This window comes from Scylla paramamosain, unplaced genomic scaffold (genome assembly GCF_035594125.1).
Source record: "Scylla paramamosain isolate STU-SP2022 unplaced genomic scaffold, ASM3559412v1 Contig25, whole genome shotgun sequence".
Taxonomy (NCBI): Eukaryota; Metazoa; Arthropoda; class Malacostraca; order Decapoda; family Portunidae; genus Scylla; species Scylla paramamosain.
Window position 1 is genome coordinate 603,284 of NW_026973690.1, and position 21,717 is coordinate 625,000.

A 21,717-nucleotide genomic window follows, 5' to 3' on the forward strand; every position below is an offset into this window, starting at 1 on the left:
AGGGTAAAGCACACTGCACTGGCTTGGCCTTCTGAGGTGTGGCTCATGAATGTCGTTATACACATTCCTTAACTCAGCAAAAATAAAGTTCAATGTTGTTTACACACGTCGTTATCACAGTAAATGTTGCATCTTATTCTGATATGTTTCGAGCGGTACAAGGGTAAAGCACACGATATTGCCTTGCCTTCCTGAGCTCCGGTTCATGAATGTCAATAAGCACACTTAAATAGGAAAGGAGAAAGTCTGATCTTATACTACACTGTACATTATCGAATTAGGAATTTTTTACCCATGTGGTGCAAGGGTAAACAATATCTGCCATCTGAGAAGTGGTTCATGAATTTCACTCGCCACATTCAGTTAGGGAAAAAAAGGAATGTACGAGCTTCTTAAACTGGACTCAGCACTGTTCAGTTCAATCCTGTATGTTATTACGTTAACATAATTATACACGTGGCGCAAGGGCAAAGCAAACTATACTCGTAGCTGTTTTCACGAGTGTGGATCAACGATATCAATAAATTACAAACCCCACGAATACCATGCAGTCTTCGCCGTTTCCAAGGCACAGGTAAGTCAAATCTGAAAGACAAATGAAATCAAATCAGAAAGACAAATGAAATACATCTACTCGGTGCCTCAGTTTCATCACCAATACAAGGGTTGTGCTAAATCTCCCTATCATCTGATTTTTCGTCCAAATTTTCCTGTCTCCTACCAGATCTTTCGTCCACAACTTGTTATCTGACGTGCAGTGATAAACACTTGAAAAGGGAGATATTGTCACTGGGATGTCCAACATTTGCTGCCTAACGTACTGAAATAGGAACGTGAATTATTATTGTAATATCCAAAAGTTTTCTCTCTGACATGCTGTGATGAAGAAAGACATTAGAGATGTGTTATCATGATAGCCAGACTTTCCTGAAGGAGGAAATTTGCTGCCCGACACAATGCGGTGGGAATAAATACGAGTACACTGAATATTACTGCGTTGTCCAAAACTTGCCATCTAACACGCTGTGATAGGGAGAAATATGAGAGGAAACTAAATATTATTGTGATATCCAAAGAGATGGTGGTCTCTGCAGCAGCAACGACAAACAGCTTGGTGTAGTCTGTCCACAATTTGCCATCAAATGCTCCATAATAGAGAGAGGATCAAATATCAGTGATGTTCTCAAGAGATGGTCCTCTTCGGTGCAGCAACGACAACAAACTCGGCCTAGTCTGAGCGAGTCATCAGGAAACACAGCAACAATGGTGTCCCCACAGCCTCCAAGAGTCACAGCCACATAGTTCTAGTATCTCATCACTATTCAGCAGCGGTAAGGCTTCCAATGACCTTTATTCATACGATTTGACGTCTTGTTCTGTGCTTGTACCTGCGATCTTGCCTTCACTGTTATAGGTGTGTGTACGTTGTTTGCTTTACTTGATGATTATTGTCATCATTATTATATATATATATATATATATATATATATATATATATATATATATATATATATATATATATATATATATATATATATATATATATATATATATATTTTTTTTTTTTTTTTTTTTTCACGTCTCAGGGAACCTGGACAATGGCACAGCCAATAGGAGGAAATGCCCGGTCAACTTTCCGTCTCCCTCTCCCTCCAAACTAAAAATCGTCAATTTAGTTACGGAGTTGACTTGATACTTGTCTTGAAATCGCTCAAGTCGTAACAAGCAGGAAAAACGAACAGATAAAGTTTACCTAAAAGGCCAATGGAATTTATGAACTCATTTGAGTTTGCTCTTGGCTTTGAAGGCGGAGGAGGCAAGAACAGGGAAGACATTCGGAGGGGAAGTTTTTACGTGACGCAGTTGTACCGTGTATCACTCCACTCCCTTCCCCTCCCTTCCCCTCCCTTCCCTCCCCTGCCTCACTGCACTCCAGTCTTCCCCTCCCTCCCCTCCTTTCCTTTCTCCGAGCCCGTATCTCATTTACGTCATTGCTACGTCATATAAAACCTTCCCTGTCAGAATGCCTTCCCTGCTCTTGCCAGCTTCGTCTTCACTGCCAAGAGTAAACTCCTCAATTAAACACATTTGGGAATGCACTGTCAAAATATCATAAGGATCCAACTGTCTGTTTAGATATTTTGTAAAGAACAGCGCCTCACAGGTTCTGGAATACAGTAAATTATTAATCACGTTTCCTTATTCACTGAGCAACAATAAAAAAAAATCAGCCATCATGTTTTCAGTTTGGGACTGAAAGCCTAAACGTGGGCATGAAGGAAGCAGTGTGAGGCGGGAGGAGGAGAGCCAGGGCACCCCTCGGCACGACAGGCTGGGCAGCGACACGTCCTCCCCGCTCATAAGGCAGCGGATATTGTTTTCCAGAAGGCCAGCTGTCTTTACGATCCCTTTCACACCAACAGCGAAATGGATTTTCTTCCTTAACACTAGTTCTTTCCTCTCTTTTCTCTGCTTTCTTCCTCTTCTCTCTCTCTTCTGTTTTCTCGTTCTTCCTTTTCTCTTCTTTCACTTTGTTACGGTGTATTAAAATTAACCAAACCATGAATCAGTTAATCTATCAAGTTTCCTTTCCTACCATTTTCCCTCGCCCATTCCTTTCCTTATTTTTTTTTTATGGTTCCGCTCTTCCCTTTATATTAATTTCCTCTTTTCTTCCCTTCTTCCCTTTCCACTTCCCTATTACCTCCTCCTAGCTTTCTCTTCGCTCCTCATATTTTCCTCTCCTCCTTCTCGTATTTTTCTTATTTCTCTCTCTGTCTCTGTTTCTGTCTCTCTCTGTCTCTCTCTCTCTGTCTGTCTGTCTGTCTGTCTCTCTCTTTCTCTCTCTCTCTCTCTCTCTCTCTCTCTCTCTCTCTCTCCTACTCATCCATATTCTTTCCTCCTTTCTCACCTTCATTTGTTCTCTCCTTCCTCCCTTTCCTCTTCTATTCACATCCCCTTCTCTCTTTCCTCATATATCCTCCCTCCTCTTTTTCTCTTTCCTCTCCGTTTCTTCCCTTTCCCCTCTTCTCTTTTTTTTTTTTTCACTACTTCCTCTCCTCCCATTCATTTTCCGCATCCTCCTTCTTCTTCTCCCTTTCTCCCACTTCTATCCTTCCCCTCCTCACTATATTTTCACCTTGTCTCTCCTCCTTTATTTCCTTTGCTTTCCATCCTCTCTCTCTCTCTCTCTCTCTCTCTCTCTCTCTCTCTCTCTCTCTCTCTCTCTCTCTCTCTCTCTCTCTCTTTATCACTGTCTCCTCACCTTTCCTCTCCTTTCCTTTCTTATCCTTTACGCTCCATCATCTTCTATCTTTCCTCTATTTCTCTCTCACTCTCCCTTTCTCACTTTTGTCTTCTTCCCTTCCTCACTGTCTTCTCATCTTCCCTTTCCTCTCATTTCTTTCCCTTGGTCTCCATCCTCGCCTCCCATTCCCCCTTCCAGATTCTCTCTCTCTCTCTCTCTCTCTCTCTCTCTCTCTCTCTCTCTCTCTCTCTCTCTCTCGGTATTCTTTCCACCCGAGGAATTATAATATGAAATGAACAACAGGCTCGAGGAAAACGTAAGCGCGGATCCGATTCCTTCTCCATTAACATGAAAGCATTGTTAAGTAAAGGAGCAGCAACGTTCGCGGCAACACCCAGGCCCGGGGGACAATCACTACCACGTGTTATGTATTTACCTTGCCTCGCTCCCTGCAAATAGTAAGACTCCCTCACCCCCAGTTCTGTGATATCTTTTTAAAGGCGGGGGTCTCGAGGAACAGTCACTGTTTCTCGTGTACTCCCCCGCTACAAGGCGCCGGATTCTCAAATGCTTTAGGGTCTTATCTCTTTTTCTGACTTGCTTTAGGGGTGATTTTTGTGTTTTTTAAAGAATTTCGAAAAATTTTCTAAAAAGTTTTTCAAGATTCTAGTGACAGCTCAGGGAGTGGTCTATATCTTTAATGGGCAAAACACTCACGGAAAAGCGACTAGCGTACTCCGCGGCTTTTGAAGGTATTCCTGATGAGGGTACAATGAGTCTTAGAATATGAGGAAAGATTTCATCGCCGCTGTGTCTAGTACAATCCTGTTAATCAATCATTACCGTTATTACATTCATGTGATATTCCCGAGATACTGAATAATTTGTTCCATTTACACTCTACCTGTCACTAAGATCATGCGAGATGTAAAATGAATCTCAGTTATCTCAGTTTTATCTCCTTCATCAAACTACGATGAGTATCAAGGCATCTCCATAAATAAGCTGCCGACTTTGTGGAATCTATACCTTTTGTGGGGGGAATGGCGTACCGGGTGCTTTCTTTTATGACTTTTTATTATTATTATTATTATTATTTTATTTTATTTCTTTTTATTTATTTATCTATTTTTTTTTGTATTCTTGGTTGGACCCAAAGTCCATCTAGACTGGTCAGCCAGCAGAGCGGGGCCCAGCGCGGGGGAGGAGGGGTGATGACGTCATCCACGCCACACTTCCCGCGCCACCCTAGCTCAGTGCTCACTGACAACTGACTTTTGGCGGGATGTTCGGGCACTTTGGCCTGACGCCTGAGTTTCCTGTTGTTTACATATCGCTTGTGGACACTGGGCTAGCTGGAGTGTTCATCAAACTCTCCACAGTGCTGTAAACAACTAAACATGCCGAACAATTGCTCAGTGTTTGGATGCAGTAACACGAAAAGAAAAACAGCAGGTTTAGGCATTAAGTATTTCAAGTTTCCCAAGGAAAAAAATCGCAGACAGCAGCGGATTCATGCTTGTTCCCGAAGTGATGTGTTCAGTGTAAACAATGCAGTGATATGCTCCATGCATTTTACAAGTTCTGACTACAAGGATAATTCAAAGCATCGTCTCTTAGGCACTGAGGCACCCAAGAGTTACAGGACACTGACAGATACCACTTAATTTACCTCAAAGTAGGTTAAATTGATGAATTTTCTAAATGATTATTGTATACCTCTGTGGTGCTTATAGTGCTATATAGCCTACCTGTGAAGCAAAGGCATTACCAGTGTTATTTAGGTATAAGCCTACTTCAGTTTCAGCCCCAACTCGTTTTCACTGATGAAAGTATAATTTTCTGATAGTAGAAATGGATCTAAGCAAGGCCAATGTAAACTGGCCTTGATTCTAAGACTTTTCTTCTATGGCATTTCTATCAGAAAAACGTGCTTTTATTACTAAAAACGAGTTGGGGCTGAAATTGGAGTATTGGTACAGGGAGGGTTAAGCTGATGTTAATTTTATGAATTGCAGGTAAAGGTGTAAGGGCAAGATGCAGTGAGAGGTCTGCCAGGACAGGAAAACGTGGACACAAAAGAACTGTGCACGAAATATTGTCTGAAGCTGAATATGAATCAAGAATCGGGAGAGGGAACAACAGTGATGCACTGCCAGCTAGCGCAACTGAAAAATCTACAAAGGCAACAAGTAGTGGGGAAACAAGCTTACAAGACGTGTTGGCTGATCCTGCCAATGTAATAAATGAAAGTGATCAATATGAAAAAGAAGAGGGCACAAGTGATGTGAGTGGCAGCAGTGTCTGTGAACTGCTGCTTCACAAAATTCAGCAGCTGGAAAATGAGAATAAAGATCTGAAAAAAAAACAAAAAACAGAATGCTACTTTGAAAGAGAGAGAGAGAGAGAGAAAAAAAAAACATATCTGATCCATCAGTAAACGAAAGTGGTGCGTTGTATCATTGAAAACATTTTAAGACCCATTTTCAGCAAAACACAAATTGATGCCATCATAAGCAAGAAATATGTTAGACACTGGCCAGATGAAGACATATCAACGGCATTAACTCTGAGAAGCATGAGCCCCAAATGTTATGAATATCTGAGAACTGAGAAGGGCATTCCTTTGCCATGTAAGTCAACATTAAATGAACGAGCCAAGAATTTTGATTGTGAACCTGGCATTCTGCATTCTGTTTTGTCACTTATGAAAACTAAATCAAATTTTGTTAGTCCACAGGAAGATTATGTGTAATATCGCTAGATGAAATGAGCATCGCAAGTGAATGGAGTTATGATAAGAGTAAGGATATACTCTACAAACCTCATGACAAACTTCAGCTTGTGATGCTGAGTGGACTTGTAGCAAAATGGAAGCAGCCAATTTATTATGGTTATGATATATCTGACATGCACGAAATTTTGATAAGTTGAATAAAAGAGGTTGAGTGTGCAGGATACCCTGCTGTTGCAATTGTTCATGACTTGGGATCGAGTAATCTGAAGATGTGGAAAGATTTTGGCATTGATCCTGTGGCAAAAAAAAAATTTCCTTTAAAAACTCAACTGCCCCCGATCGGGATATTTTTGTCTTTGCAGACGTTCCACATTTGATAAAGCTGATAAGGAACAATTTTCTCGATTCAGGGTTTTATTTACAGGATGGAAGCTTTGTGAATGATTCTTGTATTCGTGAAATGATGACAGCAAGTAAAATTGAATATGGTTTAGCTTACAAATCAAATGAAATGCATGTAAATATAGAGGGCCCACAGCGACAGCGGGTTATGTATGCAGTTCAGTTGATGTCAAAGTCATGTTCTAGTTCACTGAAATATTTTGGAGAGAGAGAGAGGGGGTCTGTTGAAGAGTAGATGTTGGAAGGAAACTGCTGACTTCATAGGTCTTGTTGATGAATGGTTTGATGTGCTGAATTCCTCACATAAGTTTGGTGAAAAACAATCACTTAATGCATTTGGAATGAACTTTGATCATCAGGTTAGTGTTTTAAACGGGATAACTGAGGTAATAACATCAATGAGATTAAAAACCCAGTGTCAAAAGGCCTCTATAAATTTCAGAAGGGAGTGATACTATCATCTCAGTCAATAACAGGACTGTACAGAATGCTGCAAAAGTCTTTCGACCTTGGGTATATTTTAACTAGAAATCTAAATCAAGACAGCCTGGAACATTTATTTGGGTACATACAGCAAATGCGAGGAACATACGACCAAACACTTACTCCTAGGAAAAGACGTTACACTTCTTGCTCAGAAACCAAATACAACTGCAGCAAATTTTGACTGTTTGACAAATAAAACTAAATTTGAGAAAAGGGAAAATGAAGTTTCATGTTTTGATGAGAGGCAGTTGGCATCAGAACTGTACATTACTAGTCTCTGCTTCAAAGATTTGGATGTTGGCCCTGATGTAAATTATGAGTATGATAACATTGATGAAAACCTAAGAGACTGTGTAATCTCAGTTTCTAATCCACAGAAAGCAATCCACGTAGTTATAGAAGAAGAATCTCTCAAATACATTGGTGGTTATATTGTTAAAAAATTTAACACAAAATAGCCTCACTTAGGCCACAAAGCAAGTGACTGTAGGCCTACTGCCATGGCTAAAACGTGGATTGATGAAGTAAAGACAGGTGGATTGCATGCTCCTGCTGACACCTTCTTTTCCCAGTTAACAACTATGAGAGAAACATTTCAAGTAATACACGGTGACAGTCTCAAGGAAGGAAAAGAGTGCTTCAAAACGCTTGTTCGTGAATTACAAAATGTTGGACTTGATGTACCTCATCATGTCATATCATTTTTTGCCAAAATATCTGTGTACTTTAGAATTAGGAATCTAAATAATAACATTAAGACAAATAAGAAAAAAACATAAGTCATGCAAAGGTCAAAACAGAAAGCTAATGAAACTGACCACATGAATGACATGTAGTTTATTTTTTCACCAGGACTATATTACCAGTTTGCCTTTGTTGTTTAGGTTACGATTAAGTGGTTTATATTCAATAACAAATATTGAATATTTATGCTAACATTATGAATGGTGTGAACTTAATTTTTCTTTGTATGATGACTACTGTTTGCCATAATTATTATGAATATATTTGTGCTTACAATAGACCCTTTAATATTCCATTTATTCATCCAATTAGTAATGCATCTAGGTAATATGTAATGCTGTTAAAAAAAAAAAAAGGGGGGGAGGGGAAAAGATAGCAGGCTCCAAGGGTGGTCAGTACTGTGAGTGGCGGGGTGTTGTGGCGTGGATGACGTCATCACCCCTGCTCCCCCGCGCTGGGCCCGCTCGGCTAATTGACCAGTCTACATGGACCTTGGTTGGACCCTAACACTTGCAAAACAAAAAACCGTCAAAGTGTTGATGCAGAGCCAGACTAAAAATGTGGAGGCGGAGCAGCGTGACATAGTGGCGGAGAACCCCCGTAACTCTTGCTCAACACTGGCACTGAGTTAGTTGCTCGTGTAAGCAAACAGAGGAAATAATGTGTTGTTTGGGAGGCTTTAACGCGGCACCTCACTGAGCGGCGCATAAATCCTTTAGATAGTGACGTTATAATAGCACGTGTGTGTGTGTGTGTGTGTTTTACCTCGTATGATGCAGGAGTTGCGTTAAGCACATACTGTCTTGTCTCTATTTACTTTTTATCGGGCTTATAAGTAAGGCCGTGAATATTCCCTGCAATCACTGCTTTAGGGAAACTACCATTCAAGTTATACAGCAGTAAAGTTTTGTAATGTTTCAAGCTCAGAATCATAATGTGTTCCTGCGATATGCTCGTAATCAAAAGGGATAGACATCTAATAGTCGTGTGATCTAATTTTCCTGCTCTGAGCCATTTTCTTGTCATTTCCTTTCCATCTGTGTACAGTACTAATACTGGCACCTGAATTAACAAATACTGCATCAAGATTCTGAAAAAAAAATAGACTTTTACAAACCACTGTCATTACATACTCTTTTCCCAGTAGTTCATTAATATCCGCGTTATTATAAAACTGCCGTATTTTGAAACGTTGCGGACTTTCGTAAGGAAAATTTTCAACAACACACATTACTCGTCGGGTTTCCATGGTTATTTGTTCTCATTCGTGGCGCAGAGGCCTTGTTAAACTACCACCAGAATCATGACCACCCTTGAAATCCCTTTAAACTTTCCCGAGGGTCAGTTAATGTATTTGAAATAAGACGCTGAATCGTTTGAGAGTAATGGGCAAGCAGATTTACTGAGCAATGCAACACCATGAACCTACACAGGCCTCAGTTTGAAAGGTTAAGACGTAGCAATGAAAAGGCATTAAAACATTTTAACATTCACCATCCCCTTCTGGCATACTGCACTTCCTGACTCCTTCTGCAATGGTGACTGGGCAGGGCGTTACTCGTGCCATAACGCAGCGTTCCCTTTACGTGCTTATTGTTCTGTAAGGGACAGTGAAATATAACAACAAATGGCCCATTCTAGGGGTGTGCCCTCAAACACAGCACTGCCAGTGGTCAGGGAAAGCCTACACCAAATCCTTGAATCAGTAAGGCCCTTATTTCCTGATATTATGATCCTGATGCGCTGCACTATTATGGCCTGGAGCTTCTTCCATTCTTTTATGAGGGAAGTGAAAATACTTATCCTTTTAATTTGGTATTACAAAGCATTACAGAGGAATATAGCGCAGATGTAAATGCCACAACTAAGACCTCATTTTATAAAAGCTGAGCACTTTCATCATCTTATTATATCGCATATAATTATCTTTTAATATCCTTTTGAGTCTAGTGTTACGAAAGATTTTATACCATAACAGGAGACGATGCTCGACAAGAATTTTCTCAGTTTTTTTTATTTTTATTTTTATTTTTTTTCCGATAAATTAACTTGAAAATTCGTGATTTCAAAAGCTTCATGTCAACAATAATAAACCTTTGAAAAACAGAAAAAAAGATCACGTGTTATTCTTTAAACGATTTCACCATCTCTTTTAATGTGATTTATTACCATATGTAGTAGACGTCTTAGATTTCTACATATGTAAAAAAAAAAAGTAAAGAAGTCTTAAAATTTGTCCTGTTATATTCTGACAACTAATAATCTGAAATATACATTGAATATTGTATATTTTATTGCGTTTTATTGGGTCCAGTGAGAGAGAGAGAGAGAGAGAGAGAGAGAGAGAGAGAGAGAGAGAGAGAGAGAGAGAGAGAGAGAGAGAGAGAGAGAATAAAAGATGGCCAATTTAGTTTAGTGTTGTTCTTATTTCTTTCAGCACTCGGAGAGATGAACCACACGAGATTCAACTCTTCCTCATATTTTCTTTCTGGTCGCACTGGATTTTGTATCAGCAAATGTTTTCAAGACATCAATTTTAAACTCATTTCTGATCAGCGTCTTTTTTCCCTCCCATTGCTGGAACTACTTGCCAATCATCAGTACAATGTTCAGCAGATTTTTAAAACCTCGCATTATCTTGCCATCCGAAGCGACTTTCATCAGCCAAGATTATTACATTTTCCCGTCCCTTATTTGTTTATGTATTAATTATATTCTGTTTATAAATTACGTTATCGAGACTTGTTTTTTATCTATACACGAACAGTTCTTAAGCACTAAAGAAATTATTTAAGCCACGTAAAAAAACAAATAGCTACTGTCGTGACGTAATTTTTATTTCACGCCATTCCATGCTGTGCTGAAGACAATGGCGTGCTTAGAGAGGCGCCATCCGGTTGAACTTCGAGGAATAGAATTTGTCAGTGAGATGTGAAAAATTAAAGTGTGGCATCCAGGGTGTTTAAAATTCCTTCCACTTCTTCTCTCTCAGGATGCAACACCAATACAGTGAGTCCTTGCATGAGAAAATCATAATCACATCCACAATATAGAGGCACCACCCTCCCCATGTCAAGAACACCACCAACACAACCGCTGCATTGCCACCACCACACTACACCATCACACACATCATCAACACCAGAACACCATAACGTTTACTTGTTATTTCCATAGTAACGTAATATCATAACATGAATACAACTATACCAACATCACTTTAGCACCAGCACCACATCACCATCATCATCCGTTGCCACCAAGTGACTACCTCTGAAGTCACCACCACAACGACAAAACGCAACACGCCGGTACATCGTCACATCAAATAAAATAATTGTCTAGAATATGAGAATACCCGCTTCCGTGTGTGTGCTGTGAGGGCATATATCTTTACACACAATACCAGTTTAATGATATTTGTGCCATGATAATGTTGATAATGTTAAAAACATCAACTTCTGTGATATGTATTCAGTATTGGTGAAAGGATGTATCTTCTTTCTGAAGTTGTAGCAAAGAATGATCATATGAGGACTGAAATTATTCCACTATGAAAGAACATAACATTGTATCCAAGCATCATCTTACTAAATTACGATGCAATTACTCAACTGATTATATACTCCATACACAATATCATCCTCGAGGCAATGAACTTTGATTTGCCCAAGATAGTGACGGACGCCTTGCTGCGTTTGCGGTTCACTCGAAAGAAAACTTCTGACTATGATGGTGTGATTAGATTACAGAATAAAAGCAAGATAAGCAAAACACGGAATAATTTCTAAGAGCATTTCGCATTCTACTTTTCTCGCCGCTGACTGACCAAAGGCGGCAGCAAGTGACAGGCACACTTACTACAGACTACAAACTAGTAACGGAAGTTTACACACTGCTTTTCTTTCACATTGATTTTGCTGCCAATACTTACATCACTTCTTTCATCCTTAGCTCATAACATGTATTTTTTCACTCATTCTTTTAGCAATGAAATTACAGACTTGCGTAAATGAAGAGTGATAAAGGCAGGGAGTTACGTAGCAAGAAAATAGGCAGGAATAAATGTATCATCATGGGATGGACAGGAACACCATTTTTTTTTTTTTAATTAACGAGTTCCTTAACCCTTTCCTTCCGGCAATCGTATATATATATATATATATATATATATATATATATATATATATATATATATATATATATATATATATATATATATATATATATATATATATATACACGATTGCATCAATGCGTCTGTAGCGACGGCGATCATACCCGTAATCAAGAATTTTCGCGCCTCAATTTTGAGGTCCAAGCGCGGTTTCTCGAGTCAGATGGTGAGTGGAAGTGTCTGGCATGTTTCCACATGTAGTGTTGTCACTAGCTCTGGAAATTTAGCGGTAACTAAGCTATTTTCCCTTTCTCCGGGCGACACTTGGCAATCCCAACGACCCGCCGGGTGGAAAGCACCATGATAAGTGCGAAGACATCCTGATAAGAGCGAAGGATCTCAGATCATAACTCACCATGGAGCAGGACACAACATTATCTTCGATTTTATAATAAAATGGTAGAAAGTAACTTGTTAGAGAGAGAGAGAGAGAGAGAGAGAGAGAGAGAGAGAGAGAGAGAGAGAGAGAGAGAGAGAGAGAGAGAGAGAATCAACTAACAGGTTGGCGCATGAAAGCGTGTGTGCGCGTGTGCGTGAGAGAGAGAGAGAGAGAGAGAGAGAGAGAGAGAGAGAGAGAGAGAGAGAGAGAGAGAGAGAGAGAGAATTTGCCTGAAACTTGATATGAAAAGGGATGAAATCTCTCTCTCTCTCTCTCTCTCTCTCTCTCTCTCTCTCTCTCTCTCTCTCTCTCTCTCTCTCTCTCTCTCTCATTGGAAGTGTACAATTTCCCCTCCAAGATGAGAGAGAGAGAGAGAGAGAGAGAGAGAGAGAGAGAGAGAGAGAGAGAGAGAGAGAGAGTGTGTGGGCGCGGTGTCATCGCTCTCCGGGGTGTTTCTGGAAGACGGATCACACAGCGGGAGGAGGAGGAGGAAGAATCCTTGATAAGGCATAAACTGAACTTTGAGAGGTCACATCGAGCTACAAAGTACATCATTGGGTTCAGAATAACAAAGAGAAAATAATTATTAGTATTCAAACAGTTTTCTGACAATTTCTAGGTTTACCATTTTTAGCCGTCATAGCAAACAGGAAAATAGTTTAAGCGCCGGAAGGAAAGGGTTAATAATCGTGCAACCTCCCACACAGTGTTATCAAAGCACTACACCATTTCGCTTGATTTTGAAAGAATAAGAATGTGTGGATCAGAGATACTTTTCCTTCCATTCGGTATTAGAGCATACAAATCTATGTAGTTTGAGTGAAACTTCATTATTATTTTTTCTCTACGAAGTGTTGTGTTAAATGCAAAGGGAGGAGCACCGTTATATTCACCATGCTATGAGACTTCCCATTTGCAAAACATCATAATTCTGACGATCCTGCACCTATCGCCATCAGCCATCACCCGTACCTCCTAATCAATTCCTTATATAGCAAAGGATTTCAAGCACACTTTTCAAACACTAACCAGCAACACTTCACACGCCCCAAGCAACACCCATCATCACCTATCACCACTGATCACTTCCCTCATCCCTTCTCGCGGCCGTCGCCACTCTTTCCCCATCCCTCACGCCTCTAAAGTCTCATCTCACTTCTCCAGGAATCGCACACACTGGAAATCAGGTACTTTTCTAAGATTATAAATTTCAAAAACAAAACAAAACCTCAGAGCAGAATCTAAAAATGACAATGTATGGTGTAAAATTCTCGGACACCAGGAAGGTGTAGAGCAAGGAGGAGGAACGGGCGGCCACACCCGGGCCGAGTTTGCCCAGCGGGGCAGGCTGCAGGCCCGCAAGTTTGCAGAGGCTTAGAAGCAGCCAAAGCAGACCAAAGGGAGCCGCAAGGTGCACGAGGATCTTCTTCCACTCCAGGGGGGTGCAAGTCAGTAACCTAGTATGACAGATTACTAATAGTTTACTTTCAGCCAAACATTTCTGTATTTAGTAATGAAGAATTACATCAAACTGACCAGGCAGAGAAATCTTCAAGAACACGAAACAAAAACCAGTGACCTGCAGAGAAACTTCTTACAGGGCACAGTAATGACCCAAACATTCTAAGCAGATCAGACGACTTCTGTTTACTGACCATGAGAAACACAATGATTACAATATACTTTATTTATCTATGATGATGATTTATGATTATAATATATTTGTTTTTCTCATTATTTTGACCGTTTTCTATTGATTTATTTATCTATGCTATCACATTACTGAATATTATCTATCTGTCTATTTACATATGTTATTTCATCAGATTATAATTTTCCTCTAGCTTTTAATTTTTGATGCACCAGTGACACAAGGAAGAGACCGTCAGTACTCCCATGTCACCATTCCCATGCAGTTCCCGGCCCTCCTCTCAGGCGTGTCCTGCTGCCCCTACGATGCGTCTGAGCAAAAAGAGGACGTGCCTCTGTATATTTCAGATTACATTCAGACTTATTATCACTCCCTTGCATGAGTTCCACATGCTTACGACGACCCAGCGGATTATGGTGACGATGGGACAGACGTGGACAAAGGTAGAGTAACATGACGCACTTATGTTGTGTAGATCAGACAAAGGATTGGATTGTCGTGGTGAGGAAACACAAGATGAAGCAGGGGATCTTTGTTTCTTTTAGGTTTCGACTGTGAGTCCTCCTCAGAGAGTATCTTTGAGGAAGACTTACTTTCGAAACGTAAGAGCAATAAAGATCTCAAATTTCACTGTTTTCTCACCATAACTTTGTGTCCCATGATCGGCAATCGGTGTGATGATCGGTGTGGAGGAAACACATGCACTTAGCAGGTTCATGAAAAACGCGGCAAATATGATTATGATGGTGTCATTAGATTACAGATTAAAAGCAATTTCTCATTCTCCTTTACTCGCCGCAGACTGGCCCACGGCGGCACCACCGAGTACAAACCAGTAATGGAAGTCTACACTCATTTTGATTTGACATTGATTTTGTTGTTAATACGTTTTTTTTTTTTTTTTTAATACCTCCCTTGCTCTCCCGGGAGTGGTTAGGTGGTGCTGTGCACTCACCTGCCTTCCTCACCTGTGTGTTTCAGGCACACGTGGTGATAGAGTGGATGGTCTATGAAGTCTTTCGTAAGTTCGTATCCCTTTTTTTTTTTTTTTTTTTCTTATTTGCCCGGTAGTCCGTAGACTTGCCAGGGTTAGGTGGGGAGAGAAGGTATGTACTGCGCACTCACCTCCTTTGCTCTCCCGAGGGTGGTAAGATGGTGAGTCCTAAACCTTTTTAATCTCTTGCCATATCTTTTTATTTATTTATTTTTTATTTTTATTGTTTTTTTCATCTTTATTTTACTTATTTATTTATTCTTTTATTCTTTTTTTGTCTGTTAGTCCGTAGACTTGTCAGGGTTAGGTGGGGAGAGAAGGGAAGTGGTGTGCGCTCACCTCCCTTGCTCTCCCGGGGATGGTAAGGAGGTGCTATGCACTCACCTCCCTTCCTTCCCTGGGGAGGGTAGGGAGGTGATGCGCACTCACCTCCCCTTTTCCCTGGGGCAGCCCCATTACCATACCTGTGTGTTTCAGGTACACATGGTGATGCTCTCCCGTGGGTGGTAAAGAGGTGCTGTGCACTCACCTGCCTTCCTACCCTCCCCAGGGTACGGTGATGGTAGCTCCATCACCGTACCTGTGTGTTTGAGGCACACGTGGTGTAAATTATAAGTTCGTTTTTTTTTTTTTATTCCCTTTTGTCCGGTAGTCCGCAGACTTACCAGGGGAGAGAGGAGAAGTGATGTGCACTCACCTCCCTTGATCTCCCGGGGGTGGTAAAGCGATGCCTTCCTCCCCTGGGGAGGGTAGGGAGGTGCTGTGCACTCACCTCCCCTCCTCCCCGTGGGCAGCTCCATCACCGTACCTGTGTGTCTGAGGCACACATGGCGATAGAAGGATGATCTTTGAAGTTTTTTGTAAGTTCTGAGAGAGGGGGTTCGAACTACCCGCCCCTCACTTCCCTCACGCCAAACTTAAATAAAGTTTGTAAAGTTGGTCTGTTTCCCCATCTTATCTTCACGCTAATATGTATCAAAGAGTTATAATGTGAATGACTTTTTTATCACATTATTTATTTATAATATTTTGTATGGGATTGGACCACACCCTGCGTTCCCAAGACTGTCACTCTATCCACTAGACTCGCGCTACGGTAAAGGAGATATATTTGAATACATGATTTCCCTTCCAGTGTTCATGCAACACCAAAAGTTCAATACGAAAAACTGCTGCTGATTCGAACGTGAACATTCATTCTCACAGCGATAATTAAGTAATTTTTGTGGACTTGTGGGAGTATGTCATGGAGTGCACACACCAGCAGGTGAGATCAGAGAGCCTGACAACGGCGTGCATTCCTTAGGTGTTTAGCCGCCTCCTGGAACCCTCCCCTGTGCTGCACCACCACCACCACCACCACCACACGAACAACAACAGCAGCAACACAACACACCATTACACCTGTCCACCCTGCAGCACGAGAATGACTCAGCCCACAGAACCACGGATTGCTTTATGTAGATGTCCTTATTTGTGTTGTGTAGGATGCTTTCCGCTTAACGGTGTATGCTAGGCAACTAGGCCTAAGGCCATACAGCTCCCGACGTCTCATCTGAAACCTGACCCCAATCCACTGTACACTAGCTGAGATTGGTGGGTTGAGGAGTGAATGCAAAACTACTAACAAGACATTATGAAAACGTTCTTGGCACAAAGAAGTGGCCGTGTTCATGACGTGTACCATATACCCACGTCCCTACATCATAACTATGGGGAAGGACTTTCGCTGTGCAGGCATTATGTTATTCTAGCAGCAATGTCATGACAAGCTAATCGTTATTAGTCATCACACTTCACCATAGTTGAATGTCATTTAAGTGTTATTTTTTTCATATTATAAAATTAATCAATGAGTGCACGCGGGCCACACTAAAGCGCGCTGTTGGATCACACATCACAACACAATATACAGTATTTCTATAGACAGTACCCTACCAACGTACTCCTGGCTTATTCATGAACACAGGTAGGTGTGTTCCTACCGTGTTCTCTATTTTGTGCCTGGCGCTTTCAAGAGAGGCATCAGTCAATCAGGCTCCGGCTACCTTGCTACCCCTATAACTGTTGCCAGGATGAGTCAGGCTGGTGGTCAGAGTCAAGCTGGGAGACTGAGAAGGGCAGGAAGGTGCTGCACACTCACCTCCCATGGGTCAATCAGTTTGGTGGTCTGTTGCCAGTCAGGCTGGTGGTCAGTCAGATTGGGGAGTAGGGAGGTGCTGCACACTCACCTCCTCTCCTCCCTGGAGTCAGTCTGAAGTTGTCAGGTTAGTTGTTTTTGGAGTTGCCAGAGTCCGTCAGGTTGGTGGCAGGGAAGTGCTGCACACTCACTTTGCCAGGATCAGTTGCCAGGGCCAGTCAGGCTGGTGGTCAGAGTCAGACTGGGGGGTAGGGATCAGGATCAGTCAGGTCTGTAGTCAGGGTCAGAGTGGGGAGAGTAGGAGGTACAGCACACTCACACCTCCCCTGCTCCCCAGAATCAGTTAGGTTGGTGGTCGGTACAGTTGGAGTTGCTCTTACTTAGTCAGTCAGTTTGGTGGTCTGTTGCCAGAGTCAGTCAGTTGCCGGAACAGTTGCCAGGGTCAGTCAGGCAGAGAGGGTGAACATTCATTCTCACAGCGATAATTAAGTAATTTTTGTGGACTTGTGGGAGTATGTCATGGAGTGCACACAGCAGCAGGTGTGATCAGAGAACTTGACAGCGGCGGGCATTCCTTGGGTCTTTAGCCGCCTCCTGGAACGCTGGAAAGAAAATCCAAACAGCAACATACTCTGAGTTCTTTACTGGGCTGTTTGGGTGACCAATCTACGCTAACTAGTGGGAGAGAAAACATGATAGCGCAGAAAGAGGAACTAAAGGAATACAAAAGAAGACCAAATAGCAACAGACCATGAGGTTCTTAGAAGTCTGTTTGGGTAACTATTCTACTCTATTAGAGGGAGAGACAGGATAACACAGAAGAAAGCTCCTCCTGCCCTCCAGTCCCCCTTTCTTCCAGCCAAACCTGGCCGGAAAAAAAGGACATGGTACCATGTTGTATAGAAAAAAAAAAAATGGAATTTGAGAAGAAACTAAGAAAGAAATGATGACTACTTTTAGCAAATACACTGTACAGGCAATCCTGTTATTTGTGACATCTGATGAGGCACTTCCTCTACCTTAAATCATGATTTTCTGGGGCACATTTTAAGTAGACTATAGTGATGGGGTGAGTTGCTCTGCAAGGACTCCATTCCTTTTATCCTTACTGTGACGGGGTGAGCAGAAATTCGCCGAGGAGCAAGCCATCACTAACGTCTCTCTATTCTGACTCATATATTATCGTTGTTAAATAGTAATTACTTCTCTTCCTTAGTGAAATATATACACTCATCAGGTGACAGGTAATGCGGAGTGAACGTGTTTGTTATTCACACATGAACAATGACAACCGGGAATTAGTGTCTACACACTTGTCAAGCCGGGTTTTAAATGAGTCAACAGTACCTGAGCTTGGTGGAAGACAATTCCAGATATTTATGACAATTGAAGAAAAGTGTTTGGTTTCAAAGACGGGTCAGAGACCCGTCTTTGTGTGCTGAGCGCATAACAGAGGTGATAGTGTCTGGCATGGAGGCGTACATTCCTCACTCATTTTCTCGTCCTAAACCTTCTAAACCTTGGTTTAACACAGCTTGTTCTCGTGCTATACATGATAGAGAGGTGGCCCACAAAAGGTACTTAAGCCTCCCATCACCAGAATCTCATGCACTTTCTATTTCTGCCCGGAACCATGCCAAGTCTGTTCTCCAACTAGCCAAAAACTCCTTCATTAACAGAAAATGTCAAAACCTTTCAAGATCTAACTCCCCTCGTGACTTCTGGCATCTAGCCAAAAATATCTCCAATGACTTTGCTTCTTCTTCTTTCCCTCCTCTGTTTCAACCAGATGGCACCACTGCTATCACATTTATTTTTAAAGCTGAACTCTTTGCTCAAACCTTTGCTAAAAACACTACCTTGGATGATTCTGGGCTTGTTCCTCCCTCTCCTCCACCCTCTGACTACTTCATGCCACTTATTAAAATTCTTCGCAATGATGTTTTCCATGCCCTCGCTGGCCTAAACCCTCGGAAGGCTTATGGACCTGATGGGGTCCCTCCTATTGTTCTCCGAAACTGTACCTCCGTGCTTGCATCTTGCCTAGTCAAACTCTTTCAGCTCTGTCTGTCAACATCTACCTTTCCTTCTTGCTGGAAGTTTGCCTACATTCAACCTGTTCCTAAAGAGGGTGACCGTTCTAATCCCTCAAACTACCGTCCTATTGATTTAATTTCCTGCCTATCTAAAGTTTTTGAATCTATCCTCAACAGGAAGATCCTTAAACATCTATCACTTCACAACCTTCTATTTGATCGCAAGCATGGGTTCCGTCAAGGCCGCTCTACTGTTGATCTGGCTTTCCTTACTGAGTCTTGGTCATCCTCTTTTAGAGATTTTGGTGAAACTTTTGTTGTTGCCTTGGACATATCAAAAGCTTTTGATAGAGTCTGGCACAAAGCTTTGATTTCCAAACTACCCTCCTACGGCTTCTCTCCTTCTCTCTGTAACTTCATCTCAAGTTTCTATTGCTGCTGTGGTAGATGGTCACTGTTCTTCTCCTAAATCTATTAACAGTGGTGTTCCTCAGGGTTCTGTCCTGTCATCCACTCTCTTCTTATTATTCATTAATGATCTTCTAAACCAAACTTCTTGTCCTATCCACTCCTACGCTGATGATACCACCCTGCACTTTTCCATGTCTTTTCATAGACGTCCAACACTTCAGGAGGTAAACATTTCACGCAGAGAAGCCGCAGAACGCTTGCCTTCTGATCTTTCTAAAATTTCTGATTGAGGCAGAGCAAATTTGGTATTGTTCAATGCCTCAAAAACTCAATTCCTCCATCTATCAACTCGGACACAACCTTCCAGACAACTATCCCCTCTTCTTCAATGACACTCAACTGTCCCCCTCTTCTACACTGAACATCTTTGGTCTGTCCTTTACTTATAATCTCAACTGGAAATTTCACATCTCATCTCTAGCTAAAATAGCTTCTATGAAGTTAGGTGTTCTGAGACGTCTCCGCCAGTTTTTCTCACCCCCCAGCTGCTAACTCTGTACAAGGGCCTTATCGGTTCCACTCATACTGCTCTTGTAGACAGGATGGAATCAAAAGCTTTTCGTCTCATCAACTCCTCTCTCTAACTGACTGTCTTCAGCCTCTCTCTCACCGCCGCAATGTTGCATCTCTAGCTGTCTTCTACTGCTATTTTCATGCCAACTGCTCTTCTGATCTTACTAACTGCATGCCTCCCCTCCTCCCGCGGCCTCGCTGCACAAGACTTTCTTCTTTCTCTCACCCCTATTCTGTCCACCTCTCTAACGCAAGAGTTAACCAGTACTCTCAAAAATTCATCCCTTTCTCTGGTAAACTCTGGAACTCCCTGCCTGCTTCTGTATTTCCACCTTCCTATGACTTGAATTCCTTCAAGAGGGAGGTTTCAAGATACTTATTCATCAATTTTTGACCACTGCTTCGACCCTTTTATGGGACTGGCATTTCAGTGGCCATTTTTTAATTTTTTTGGATTTTTGTTGCCCTTGGCCAGTGTCCCTCCTACATAAAAAAAAAAAAAAAAATTGTTTGAAATCACTTGCTTATTATTTTGAAGCCATTGTTTCTTGTAATATTAGACTGGTTAAGGGTTAGAAAGAGTTCAGGTCTGATTTTTGTGAAACCCATAAAATTTTACTTGTAAAGCAATATCAGATCCCCTCTTAGCCTGCGTTTGGATAGGGAAAATTGATCTGCACTGTCTTTCGCAGTTGAACAGAGTGTGTCCTGGAAATGCAAAGTCAGCTAAAAAAAATCTTTGTTTGATGTATTAATCCAGGATTCCCTCACACCTGTGACATCGTGTTCCTCCATGTACACGATCTCTTCCAAATCCTGAAATTTATTTCTCAAAGTGCGCACAGTAATATAACAAAACTTCAGATTCTTGGGAACTGATGGGGCACTTTCACCATTAATTACTACGCTGTCACTGGATGTTTCTGTCGACTCGCGCTTTTTCATATGTAGTCATTCACCGCATCGTGAAAGAGGCGTGCAAGTCTCGCTGACCCTACTAAAGGAGGAGGAGGAAGAGGAGGGTAATGGGTAGGAGATGGAAGAGTAGGAAAAGAATAGTTTGTAGAATGAAAAGAGGAGAAGACTAGGAGTGAGAGGTGAATAAGAAAGAAGACGATTAAAAATATAAAAAAAATAAGGAAAAATATTAATAAGGAAATCATGAAGATGAGAGTAAAGAAGGAAAAAGAAAAAAAAAACAAAGTTAGAAGCAAATAAGGTAAAGAAGCTAAGGACAGGAGTGGCGAGAAAAGTGGAGAAATCTTGAACTACCGTCAGTTAAAAGAAGGAAGAGGAAGACATACGAAAGATTATCAATGGCAACAAACTTTCATTTTGGTGCTGGCCTGACTGATTTCACTATTCTGCACAGGTTGAGTCACTACTATGAGGGGGAAAGCATACTGCAGTAAAGTCATTCCAGTCAAAGGTTACCGTACACGTGAGAGTGTGTGTTAGTCAGCCTGGGGGCATATATTTTTCAAAGGGTATTTTGAAACAGTTGGGTGCTTGAAGGAGTACGTGTCATGGCCAGTGTGTACAAGAGTGCTCATTACGAAAAGATGTTCTAGAAGAAAACATGGAAGAAATGAATTTTAAATGAGATTAAAATATTACAAATTTATTCATAACATTGTTATATTACACTCAGATGCAACTCGCTCCCTATGTATTTGAAATATGGCATTTCGTTTAATATATATATTTAGCACGTAGTCTATATATAACGATTAATTAGGG

The 21,717-nt window shown here is 41.3% G+C and overlaps 1 protein-coding gene across 3 annotated transcripts in view; it reads right to left on the reverse strand.

The window, feature by feature from the left end:
* LOC135097560 (uncharacterized) overlaps window positions 1–21,717 on the reverse strand; it is a 37,531-nt gene that overhangs the window by 8,681 nt on the left and 7,133 nt on the right. The window contains exon 3 of one of the 3 annotated variants that reach the window (XM_063999486.1): window positions 534–585. The exons of the other annotated variants lie outside the window; for them this stretch is intronic. Within the exon in view, the coding sequence (XP_063855556.1) occupies window positions 534–547 (14 nt within the window). The 5' untranslated portion in view covers window positions 548–585. The remainder of the gene's footprint in view (window positions 1–533; window positions 586–21,717) is intronic. 3 annotated transcript variants of the gene reach the window in all.